General features: G+C 35.8%; 1 protein-coding gene across 6 annotated transcripts in view; it reads right to left on the bottom strand.

The window, feature by feature from the left end:
• LRRK2 (leucine rich repeat kinase 2) overlaps positions 1–13,547 on the bottom strand; it is a 135,069-nt gene that overhangs the window by 86,891 nt on the left and 34,631 nt on the right. For 5 of the 6 annotated variants that reach the window (XM_045776530.2, XM_045776532.2, XM_045776531.2 and 2 more), the window contains 4 exons: positions 8,114–8,258; positions 7,838–7,977; positions 3,343–3,471; positions 3,098–3,268 (listed from right to left, as the gene is read on the bottom strand). In XM_045776530.2, the coding sequence (XP_045632486.2) occupies positions 3,098–3,268; positions 3,343–3,471; positions 7,838–7,977; positions 8,114–8,258 (585 nt within the window). The remainder of the gene's footprint in view (positions 1–3,097; positions 3,269–3,342; positions 3,472–7,837; positions 7,978–8,113; positions 8,259–13,547) is intronic. The other variant, XM_045776533.2, reaches the window with a different exon arrangement.

Genomic DNA, 13,547 nt, shown 5'->3' with positions numbered 1-13,547 from the left:
CTTCTGTTTAACATAGCACTTAGCACACTAAACCAAACATGCCTATCTGTTTTAAAACAACAATGAAAGGCTTGGATGCTATTGTAATTCAATTTGTACCTCTGTAGCCTAGTATAATACCCATGAAATATATAGGAACACCTGGGTGGCTCAGTCAGTTAGACATCTGCTTTCTGCTCAGGTCATGATCCCAGGGTCCTGGGATCTAGTTCCACGTCCAGCTCTCTGCTCAGCAGGAAGCCTGCTTCTCCCTCTGCCCGCAGCTCCCCCTGCTTTTGTGCTCTCTCTCTGACAAATAAATAAATAAAATCGTAAAAAAAAAAAAAACCTAGGAAATATATTTAATTTAAATGGCAAATTACCAAAATCCTCTTTAAAAGTCCACAGGAAATTTAAAAGGAAGGATGGGATGAAAAAAGAAGGGAGGGAGGAGGGAGGGACAAAGAGGCCAGAAAACTAAATCACAAATCGTTTCTCTGTAGCCCAGCAAATTTTTACGTCTAAAATTGGCACTTACTGACTACCTTATATTAAGATGATTTATGTTTTATCCACTCTCCTCTCCCAATATATACCTAGAAAGAAGCCATCCTGAAGTAGGAAACCCCTTATATATTCTTTACTACTATCTAGCACTGTGCTCTCCACCTAGAAGCTGCTCAAGCACTTTTATAGAGAAATTTCCTTGAGGGCCCAAAGGATCCAAGCTGGCTTTAGGTATACAGTGCTATGAAGAGAGAGGTATATAAGAAAGTGTATCAGACAAAAGAAAAAATTACGAAAGTAATTTCAACTTCATGAGAAGAAAAAAATACTGCTCAGAACTACAGTTTTACATTTAAATAATAATGGAGATAATTTAGAATATAATCAAAGATTATCAAAAGTATAATTTACGATCCTTTGCAATCTTCTCTCTCATCTTCAAATTTATAAATAATGCAGCCTACAATCAAAGCCAAATATTTCACACTAGCCTTTGAGAATGAATGAACAACTCCCCCTGCTCCCCTTACTACCACCCCGCTATCATGAATCTATGGTGTAGACAAGAGATGAAAGCAGGCACTTGGGAGGCAGATTTTTCCATTACCTACCAGGAGAGTGTCCTTAGGCAAGTTACTTAACCTTTCCGTGCCTCAATTCCTTCCCTGCAAATGGGAATAATACTAGAACCCATTCCTAAGGTTGTTGTAAGGGTTAAATCATATAAAGGACTCAGAGCAGTGCCCAGGGAGTAATGAACTCCACAGCAGTGTTTGTTATTACTTCATTCAGACTTCATCATAGTGGCTCTTCCCACCATGATTTGATTATTTTCATCTCTGGATCTCTATTCATGAATTTCCATGGTCAGTATCAATCTTTCATATTCTTCTATAGGAATCATGTATATTGCATCATTAAATTCTCAGAAAGCCTAACAAGATTAACTCCATCTTTGCTGTGAATAGACCTTAATTACACAGCATTGGCACACAAATAGTGTTGACTACCTTATCTTACACGAGTATAAAGTAATGTATGTTCAATCCATCTGCAAAATTTAATCAATATTTATTATTTTTTAGATACAAATAATCTCTGGCAACTTAGATATATTCTTTAAATTTAATATACCCATGGATGTAAAGATCTGATCTTGTTTAAAAAGATATAAATAAGTGCATCAAGCCCAAAGAATGTGGGAAGAAGAATAAAATAAAAAGCTTATATAGAAAGATCTGGATAAATGGAAAGAAGAGTCAGAAGCATTTCTGGTGGGAATGTAAAATTATTGCACTCAAGTGCTTTTAGGTGTTATTTCCCTAACAAAAAATCCCAGTAACATTAAGCAATGATCTGTAGATCACATGAAAGATACACAATAAAAGTATATTACATTATTGAGGGAAATAATGTAATTACCTTTAAAATTGAGAAGCAACTATTTTTAAGGTGGATTTCTCAAATGAAATTTGACTAAATTTAAGTAATTTGATTATTTATTTGGTCTTAATGTACAAATTAATTATGCATGAAAATAAGTAACAGGTTCAGTTTCTTTTTATGTAGAGTGCTAATTAGTACTAAATTAGTTTACAGGTGATAAATTGAATTGAATCCATAGGCAAGTGGAAAATTAAATAAAGTAAAGCTTTAAAGTAAATTATTGGAAAATATAGTATTCTGTTGGTTATTTAATAATGCATATTAAATCACTACAAAGTTCTACTCTGTTAGAAATATTATTACATTTCTAGAAAATACACATGGTGCTACCTGAATGCTATTATAAACTCTAAAATTTATACAATGGCAAACTTGAGATAACACACAATGCACTTCAATAAATACTGATCAAATTCATACTGTATGTAAAGCAATGAGTTAGCTATTCTAGATGATACAGAGATGAACATTGTACATTTCTACTTTCATATAACTCACAAAATATAAAGTGGTGTACATAAATTGTCATGGACTTACAGAAGTAAATATTTTGTACAGAGGTCGGGGTGCAGGGGGGGCATTATTAGGGAAGGAGAATTGGGGTTAGATTTTTAAGGAAAAGGAGAACAGTTAGATAGATGTGTTTGCACAGTGCGTGAGGGAAGGAAGGAAGTAGGACCACAGTGCTACACGACCACAGGGGTGACCAATGACAGGGGATGCCAATGTGAACAGCATCCCCAAAGCCTGCAGTATACTGCCTATATGGCCACATGTAGTAGCCCTGAGGAGAGGATTTTCTAGCAGAAATAACGAAAACAGAGAGAAAATGGTTGAACGATGATCAAAACAAAACCATATGCTGTGTGGAGTGTGCCTGGAGAACAATTTATAGAGAGATGCACAGTAGGAGACACATTTCAAAAGTTGTTTATCAACATAACAAGGTAGGGAAACAAGTAAAATGAAGGATTCGACTGGATATACCTCAAGGACCCTATTGCCCCCGAAATTCTGTGAATCTAAACTCCTACCAAAAATCACAAGCCATCGTGCAATTAACTGGTAAATTCTGTAGTAAAGAACAATAGGATGTAAGTAAGAGCTGTACAATGGTAGAGTCAAGTAACAGAGGAAATACAAAAGTCAGGCCTTGAGTATTTACCTGACAAATTAAAGACGTTGCCTCCTTTGTTCCATTGGCGTCCGCTCCCAAGAGAAGCAAGCATTCAACCATGATACTGTTATTCTGATCGCATGCTCTCTCTAGAAGCACACTTTTTAACTCATCATCCATAGCTAATTTTGCAAAGCACTTGCAACAAAGGTTTAGAAACTAAAAAGAATGGAAATGAGGATTAGAGTTAGCTAAATACGTAACAGTTAGCATATAGGTGAAAAACATTGTACCTGTTGATCCTTTTGTTCCATGATACTGGAAGACATCTGATGGAATATCACGGAATCAAAGGAATGGTGCACCAGCAGCTTGGAAAAAGACACTGACAACTCCAGTATTGTCAAGATTGTCTGAAATCCCTGAAAGTGTGACCAAAATAATAACATAAGCAATTCTAGGCCAAAAGAATAAATAAATAATATAAAACAGAGAGTTTGTATACGATACTTAACTAAGTAGATATATTTATTGAGTTTGTACTTAAAAGCTATAAACCTTGAAACAATCCTATAAACACACCTTGTTCTCTCATTACTAAGAAATAGAGCAGTTCCATAGAGAATGCCAGGTAACAAACCATTGTCTAGCAAAGCAGAAAAAATACCTACTGCATTAAAAGTTGGCTTTTAAAGATTCCTGTCTGAAGCCAGACTTACGGGATGAAAGCCAGATATTAATATTAGAATAGCTGAATCAGCAGGACTACACACCCAAACCGGCCAGTAAAGTGTATTTCTTATTACAAGACTGCAGATTAGTTTCTCTAGATAGTCCAGTATTTCCCCTTTCTTCTGTGCTTTGTGTGTGTGTGTGTGTGTGTGTGTGTGTGTGTGTGTGTGCTTTCTTCTGAAATTTCAACCCCAAAGAGACAAATGTGAGCTCCTAGATTTCATTCATGTTGAGTATATTTGAGAAAAGCTCTAAAGCCACTCTGAGGTTTACATCCTTGTAGCAAATTATTTATAAAGAACTAATCAGCCACTTTTCAGAACTACCTCAAGCATATTCCTAAGAGCTGTCTGGGCTCTCCACTCATGAGATATTCTAAGGAAATAATGAACTTTTGAGTTTACTATTATTTAGCTTGGGTAAACTAGAGACGACCAATTGAACTTTTAAAATTTTTGTTATTTTTCAATATAATTAGACATTGTCTAAGTAATACAATTATTATTTTGAGCTTTTAAGATGCTGAATTTCTTCAAATATTTACTAACATTTGATAAGACAAGTAGTCTTAATTTATGCAGGTCTGAGGAACATGTGGTCCACCTACCACTAGACTAGAGATCCCTGCAAATTCAAATGAATGCACCAGGAAAGCAAGTAATACAAATGTGTAGAAGGCACATAATTCAAAATAAAAACTTACAAACACTGAACTGGCCAAATAAAATATGTTGGCAGGCCAAAGTCAGCTCACTGGTAAAGAGTTCACAACCGCTACTATAGAGATCCTAAAATTTACACCTGTATGAATTAATACTGAGTAAACTGAGAGCTCTGTACCCGTAGAAATTTATTTCCTTTCTCTAGGATTACTTTTAACCAATTCTGGCTTGGCTTTAATCGTCCTAGGCTGAGGCTCATTATAAAAAGCAGATTTATAAAACACGTTTTTAATCTGAGGATGTGTGTGTTGAGCACTTTATAATTAAAATCGTTACATACAATTACCCATTTACTAATAACGTCTGTACAGAGGATAGAGCCTAGACATTTCTTATTCCTGGTCTGCCATTTATGAAAATATTTGTTGAGTGTGATTTATGAAAGCTGAAAACTTCATTACTAAAAAAAAAAAACAAAAAAAAAGCACAATCAAATCAGGAACTTTTAAAGAGACTACTTGTTTTGCTAACATTAAAAAAAAAAAAACTGTCAGCAAAGTGGATATGGAAGAAACCTACCTCAACATAATAAAAGCCATATATGACAAACCCACAGCTAACATCATACTCATTGGTGAAAAACTGAAAGCTTTTCCTCTAAGATCAGGAACTGGAAGAGGATGCCCACTTTCACCACTTTTAAAAGTCCTAGTCACAGCAATTAGGCAAGAAAAAGAAATTAAAGGCATCCAAGTTGGAAAGCAAGAAGTTAAACTGTCACTATTTGCAGATGATTGATATTATAAATAGAAAACCCTAAAGACACCACCAAAAAACTACTTGAACTACTAAATGAATTCAATAAAGTTCCAGGATACAGAATTAACATACAGAAATTGGTTGTATGTCTGTACACTACTCATGAGCTATCAGGAAGAGTAATTAATAAATCAATACCATTTATGATTGTATTGAAAAGAATAAAATACCTAAAGATAAATTTAACCAAAGAGGTGAAAGACCTGTACACTAAAAACTATAAAACATTGGTGAAAGAAATTGAAGACAACACAAATAAATGGAAAGATACACTATGTCCATGGATTGAAACAATCAATACTGTCAAAATATTCATACTACCCTAAGCAATCCACAGCTTTAATGCAATCCCCATCAAAATACCAATGACATTTTTCACAGAACTAGAACAAATAACTCTAAAATTTCTATAGAACCACAGAAGACCCTGAATAGCCAAAGCACGCTTGAGAGAGAAAAAATTAAGTTGGAGGTATCATACTCCCTGATTTTAAACTATACTACAAAGCTGCAATAATCAAAACAGTATGGTACTGGCAAGAAAACAGACATATAAGTCAATGATATGGAATAGAGAGCCAGAAGTAAACCCATGCATATATGATCAATTAACTCAAGAATATACAGTGAGGAAAAGACAGTCTCTTCAATAAAGGGCATTGGGAAAACTGGACCAGCTACATGCAAAACAATGAAACTGGACTAGTATCTTACACCACATACAAAAATTAATTCAAAATAGATTAAAGACTTGAATGCAAGAGCTGAAATCATAAACTCCTAAAAGAAAACACAGGCAGTAAAGTCTTTGACATTGGTGTCACCAATATTTCTTTTGGACTATACTCCTCAGGGAAAGGCCACAAAAGCTAAAATAAACAAATGAAACTACATCAAACTAAAAAGCTTTTGCACAGCTAAGGAAGCCATCAGCAAAATGAAAACATAATCTAATGAATGGGAGAAGGAATCTGTAAGCCATACATCCAATAAGCAGTTGATGTCCAAAATATATAAAGAATTTATACAACATAATGCCAAAAAACCAAACAACCCAATTAAAAAATGAGTAGAGGACTTGAGTAGAATTTTTTTTTCCAAAAAAGACATACAGATGGTCAACAAACACATGAAAAGATGCTCAACACCATTCATCAATTGGGGAAAAGGCAAATCAAAACCACAACGAGATATCACCTCATGCCTGTCAGACTGGCTATTATTAAAAAGACAAAAAATAACAAGTGTTGTCAAGGATGTGGAGAAAAGGGACTCCTTGTACACAGTCGATGAGAATGGAAATTAGAGCAGCCACTTTGGAAAACAGTATGGAGGTTCCTCAAAAAATTAAACATACACATACCATATGATCCAGCAATTCCACTTCCGGGTATTTACACAAAGAAAACGAAAACACCAATTCCAAGAGATATATGCACCCATATGTTCGTTGCTGCATTATTTTCAAATAGCCAAGATATGGAAACCATGTAAGTATCCACTGATAGACGAATGGATGAAGAGAATGTGATACACATGCAAAACTAGGTATTACTCAACCATTAAAGGAATGAAATCTTGCCATTTGCAACAACATAGATGGACCTAGAGGGTATGATGCTAAGTGAAATAAGTTAGTCAGAGAAAGACAAATGCCATATGATTCCACTTATATTTGTAATCTAAAAAACAAAACACATCAACAAAAAAAATGCAAAACAGACACAGACTCATAGATACAAGGAACAAACTGTTGGCTATCAGAGTAGGGAGGGGTTAATGGGCAGGCAAAATAGGTGAAGGGGATTAAGAGGTACAAACTTCCAGTTATAAAATAAATAAGTCATGAGGGATGTAATGTATAGCATTATGAATAGCAGGGAATATAGTCAATAATTTTTGTAATAACTTTGCATGATAACAGACGGTAACTAGATTTAACATGGAGATCATTTTGTAATGTATAAAAATATCAAATCACTATGATGTATACCTGAAATTAATAGGATTGTATATGTTAATTATACTTCAATAAAAATAAATAAATACATGATAGGAAAAAAAAGATCTGAGCCAATTTTTTTCTTAATCTCCTCTAAGCCAATATCTTTAATTCCTTATAAGGAACAGTTATATATCACATGTGAAATTTTGCTTGATGAAAAATGTTTAAAACATCTCACTGCAAGAAAAAAAATCAAGGAGAAAAATTACTAGAGGTAAGGAGCCCACAATAAAACACTGAGAATGACAAACTTTGGAATAATTATAACTTCTATTTATCTAAGCAAATAAAGCTCATCTGGCTGGAATTTCTTTAGCACATTCTCTGCCCTTTCATGAAAAAGACAAATGGCAAATAAACATGCTCATTTTAGAGATTTAATAACGAACCACAGGATCTTTAGCGATTCAATCCAATTCTCTTCACCTTCTATAATTAAAATACTACAAAATGATAAATGGTTTTCAATTAACTAGAATATCTCCATTAATGCAAGTGGGAATTGTACCAACTACTCTAAAAGAGAAATCTTCATAGGATCCCAAACTCCCTTCAAGACAACGCACATACTTTAATCTGCACTTCGGCCATATCCTTAAACCGTTGTAAACTGGAAACCAGAATTTTTGCCAGCAGATGTCCAGTTCCTATGCATAAATTCTTCTTTGTAATCAAGCATCCTGTAAGACTTAACCCCAGACATTGAATTTCTAAAAGAATAAAAGAAAAAAATAATAAAATTAATTGTTTTAAATCTCAAAACTGAAGAAAAAATTAAAGACATCCAATCAACAGCTACAGGCCTATAAAAATCTATCCTAGATCCTGAATTCAAATTGTACCAACCTTGGTCATCCGGATACATCTGCAGTGTGTGAAGCACTGAATCAATAGCACCTTCCAAGGATAATACTTCTAACGCATCAGGAGAATGCGCTATAGAAGAAATTACTTTCAACCCACATTTCTGAATCCCAGGATTTCCAATGAACTAAAACCAAAAGGACAATTAATATTTACTATTTAAAATGAGTTCTTAATACTTACCTTAGTTAAAGCCAGCTATAGATAAAATATAAATAGTCTTTAGTTAATGTATTTAATAAATAAAATATAAACTAAGTAGTCTAAGTAAAGATTATTTCCCTTGATTTTGCCTTGCGTTACTAATTACTTTTTAGTTATCATTAGGGATAAGAGCTACCATTTTAATGCTTACTGAGTGTCTGTTCTGTACTAAGTACTTTACATGCATTTTCTTTTCACAAGAATCTTAAATCCATACCAATTATCATTCCCGTTATGAGTTCGCTGAGGGTTAAAGGGGTTGAGTATTCCTAAAGTCACACAGATTGTACATTGCTGAGATGAAACCAAATCAGGGATTTGGCAATTCCACTGCCTACGTACTTAACCACAAAATGCAATGCCAACTCTCACCATAGAAAATAATAATTGAGAATTTACTCTTTATGTGCTAAATCTCATGTATTCCCCCTCAAAAGCCTATGTTAATAGGTTCACCAAATTTTAAAGATGCAGGAACAAGAAGAGCTCAAGTCACAAAGCTATTATGTGTCAGGTCTAGGACCTGAATATAAATGTGTCCCCTTGAAAGCTCAGGAGCCAAGGAAAAAAAAAAAAAAAAAGAGCCCAGGAGGTCATTGCTACCTCTTCCAACTTCTTAATATCAACTCCTCCAGATGATTTGATATTATTTACAGGTATTCTAATAGAGGACACCTCTTTTTTTTTTTTTTTTTTTTTGCAGGCTATCCTACTCATGGCCTGAGGAGAACAGTAAACACACCTTCCAACCATGGACAACCACAATCACAGCTTCCCTCTTTCGATGTCTGTGACATGTATCTTAACTCTTACATGGGATGGGTCATCTCTGCTTTTCCACAATGCTTTGTAAATTTCTGCCATGATGTGAAAGCCCACCTAATAGCTTTCCTTTCAAACATCACAATGCTATCCTTCACAGGCCTTCTAATTTCACAGACACTAGCTCCATGGGATCTCTACCCCAAATCTCTGATTGACATCACCATGGGGACACCACAGAGCTGAGAGCTTCAAGCTCTGTTGTAGCTTCTTCAACCAAAACCATCTACCCTCCAACCTTTCTCACTTCCACACTGTCAATGAACAGACTTTCATTCCTTTCTAATCTCGTCCTCCAGTGCCTCTCAACTGTCCTCATTCAGCATTTCTCTTTTTGTATAGGGTGTGGGGGTTTTTTGTATAGGGCTCTCATTCTGTTCCTTTCTCCTCCACCCCCTAATTGCTCAGCTTGGACAGCATTTCATCTATCATTTCAACAACACACTCCTATCCTCGCCTCCCTTTGCACTTTTTCCTGTCATTATTTTCATCTTACCAACTCCCTGGGTAGTAATTTGGAGCCAGTTAAATTTAGGTTTAAATTCTGCCTCTTCGTTCCACTTTAAAACCTAATAGTTCCATTTCAGTTCCACTAAGAATGAGTGAAATAACATTTACTCAGAAGTGGTATTTACTCAGAAGGTATTATTCAAGAAATACAAAGAAATTCAAAGTGGTTCAAAGTGAAGCTAGAGGGATGGCTAATGTCTGTCTCAGCTTCCTCACCTCCCACTGACCCTAATAAAGGAGGGTTGTTACAAGGGTGAAATGAGAGGACTCACTGTACCTGCAATAAGCCCTGAGTGATGGCCACAGTTTGGGCCTTGGGCTAAACACCTTCCTCAGGGATGAAAAATTTCTGTCGGGGAGAAAGAGTGTCCCTTAATTGGTCTTCCCTTCCATCAAGCTACCACTTCTCCTCCATTTCTAAACTTATTAATAGAAACATCTATACCCACTACCTCTATATTCTCACCACCCCTTAATTTCATATAATCAGACTTCTGTCCTAACCACTCAAAGAAAAAAGTCCTTTAACAATTGAACTGCTGTTTTTTCCTCCTTTGACTTCCATGACATGGTACACCCCTAATTATTCTCAAACTTTAAAAGCATTCATTTGCCCATCTCCTTTATAATCTCTTCTTTCAATGTCAAACTCTGTCCAAAGTTCTTTTCTCAAAACCCTTCTCATGAATGGGATTTTATACACAAATGCGGTTCATGTCACCATAACAACAATAGTAGCAACCACAACAATAATGCCAAAATCCATGTGCCAGACATTCTTTTAAGCACTATATATATATATATATATATATATATATATATATATATATAACTCATTTAATCCTCACAATAACACTATAATGTAGAAACACTCTTATTAGCCCTATGTTATTGATGAAAAAAGTTGAGACACAAAAAACCTTAAGCAAATAACTTAAAGCCCAAGTTTAAACTCTCTTAAGCTCACATTACTCTTTGCTTGACACCAGGATCTTAAACTCAGATGTTCAAAGCTAAAAGTTTATTATTGGGATGCCTGGGTGGCTCAGTAGGTTAAGTGTCTGCCTTCAGCTTTGGTCATGATCCCAGGGTCCTGGGATCCAGACCCGCCTCAGGCTCCCTGGTCAGCGGTACCTTGCTTCTCCCTCTGCCTGCTTCTCCCACTGCTTGTGCGTGCTCTGAGAAATAAATGAAATCTTGAAAAATAAATAAATAGAAATATAAGTTTACTATCTTCTTAAAAAAGAAAAAGTTAGATTGTAGATTATCTTTTCTGAACTTTGTTTGATGAATAGAACCACTACTCCTGCTTCCTAGGCAGGGCCAGCGTCATGGGTGTGCACCTGTGCACTCACATAGGTCTCTGTGCTTAGGAGGGCCCCCCAGTTGGTATAATGCTCTGTTGCCACTGTCTTGAAATTCTTAATAATTTTTAAACAAACAGTCCTTCATTTTCATTTTGTTTTGGGCCCCACAAATCACGTAGCCAGTCCTAACCTCAAAATGTGTCATAGGCTTGGGGTGCCTGGGTGGCACAGTCGGCTGAGTGTCTGACTCTTGGTTTCAGCTCAGGTTGTGATCTCAGGGTGGTGAGATCGAGCCCTGCATCTGACTCCACACTCAGAGCAGAGTCTGCTTGGGTTTCAGTCTCCGTCTCCCTCTGCCCCACCCTCTTCCTCTCAAATAAATAAATAAATCTTTTTAAAAATGCATCATAGGGGCACCTGGGTGGCTCAGTCATTAAGCGTCTGCCTTCAGCTCGGGTCATGATCCCAGGGTCCTAGGATCGAGCCCCATATCCAGCTCCCGGCTCAGCGGAGAGCCTACTTCTCCCTCTCCCTCTGCCTGCTGCTCCCCCTACCTATGCTTGCTGTTTCTCTGTCAAATAAATAAATAAAATCTTTATAAAAAATGCATCATAGGCTTATTTTTATGCTAAAAAATAAACTGATATTTATAAATCATATATCTTTGTCCTTAATGCTATCGTTCTAACAAGTTTCTATCCAACGACTGGTTCTGCTACCTTGAACTCCTCTAATCTTGAACTATTTCAGGTGCAGCTAGATGATGATTAATGACTTGCGACAGGAAACCTATGATTTGTCGATGCAAAAAGAGAATGACATTATCACATTATTACATATGATGGAGCTCAAATAAACTGATAATTTAAAATAGTGGTATTTGATTTTTGACAGTTTCATAAATTTAATATATATATACAAATGTTACATGTACATATTTATGATATTTACAAGCTTACGATGGATTTTTCTCTCACTTATCAAATGTTCTATCTTGAAAATAGTGACTTAATGTACTGCTGTTCGAAAGGAAATTAAAATCAATTTACTAGTTTATACTTAGCAATGCTATCCAAGTGAAGTCTTTGGAAGTGCCAACGGAAGGACACCTACAAACATCAATTGGAAACATCCTATTGCCTACGCTCCACAATTTTCTAAGCTCTTTTCAGAGAATATATAAATAATAAAATGGTTTCTTAAATGAGCTAGCTAGCCAGCTCAGACGAAAAATGACCACACCAGCCTCTTTCCTACCTACCAGCTAAGTCAACTGCAATTCAAAAAAACTTCCCATGGGGGGAAAAAAAAAGATTGAATGTAGAGCTAGAAAGAAGACACCATAGTCCAGGACTAACATTAAGGTACATCCTAATAAAATATCTGGACTTCAAGAAAAAGAATCATTTGGGATTTTAAATATCACTCATCTAAAAGTGAGGGAAAAAATCAAGCTGGTTTTGAATTTTTCCACTAAATATTCAGTACTAAAAGACAGTGAAATGCCTACAAAGTTTTTAAAGAAGATAAAACCCCAATATTTTACAACCAACCAAACTGTTTTTTCAAGAGTCCAAACATAAAAACAACAACAGATTTGAACTTCAGCTTGAATGTTATTGGAATTTCATATATATCCAAACTTTAATTCACTTCAATAAATACTCTTCATAGTCTTTGCATTGTAATCTTAGTTGAATCTCAAATTCTACCTTATTGGGAATTCTGCTTTCCAAGAATAGACTTATTTTTTAAGGGAATTCATTTCACATGCCTGCAGTACTTGGACCTAAAATCTCTCATGCTTTGTAACATTTATCCAGAGTGAGACGTGCAACGACAGAATTTCAGAGCTAAACAAATACATACATTTCCCTTTCAGAGCATTTTTTCTCAAAAGTAGTGAGGATTAGGGGAACTACACAGGGGAGATTTTTAAAAATAAAACACTGTCACTTCTGTTTCCCCCTGACCTTAACCCCCTGCGTCCAAATGACAGTCACCGTTTAGTGAGATGCTGTGTCATTTTTCAGTTGTTGAAATGGAGGTGGGGGGAGGAGGGAGGGAGGAGGTAGGAGGTTTCTCAACCACTTCTGGGATTTATTAGCAAAAGGAAAGTAAGACCTGAGAGCTGAGTGATTTCTCAGCATCATGGTATTTACAGGTAGAGCTGGGTCTCTTGACTCCTGACTCCTTCCACTCTATCCCATTCGTATTCAGTAACTTCAGAAAAGATGGGCTAACCAGAATCGCAGTTATCTATAAGGCTGTTGTGCTACCTCTTGCTTCTCACCAACACATACCATGAATAAAATTAACTGCTCCCTCCTCTACATTCCTAGAACACTGTCCATAAAGCCAGTACAGCTCGTAAGGGCTAATGCACAATAAGTGGTTTATGCATAGCTATTATGCCCCAACCCCAAATGAGACCCAAGAAAGAAGGGTACAAAACATGTTCATATTTGTCTTCCCAATGCCTAACACAGTTCCTTCCACCTGCTGATTTTCATCAAATACTTCTGGAATGGAATTCAACCCATTATATTGCTATACTCAAAAATCATATTAGG

Source organism: Ursus americanus, chromosome 25 (assembly GCF_024610735.1).
Source record: "Ursus americanus isolate L20-20 chromosome 25, mUrsAme1.1.p, whole genome shotgun sequence".
In the NCBI taxonomy this organism is placed as follows: Eukaryota; Metazoa; Chordata; class Mammalia; order Carnivora; family Ursidae; genus Ursus; species Ursus americanus.
Note: the sequence above shows the minus strand (reverse complement) of the source record. Positions and strands in the feature narration are given on the sequence as shown.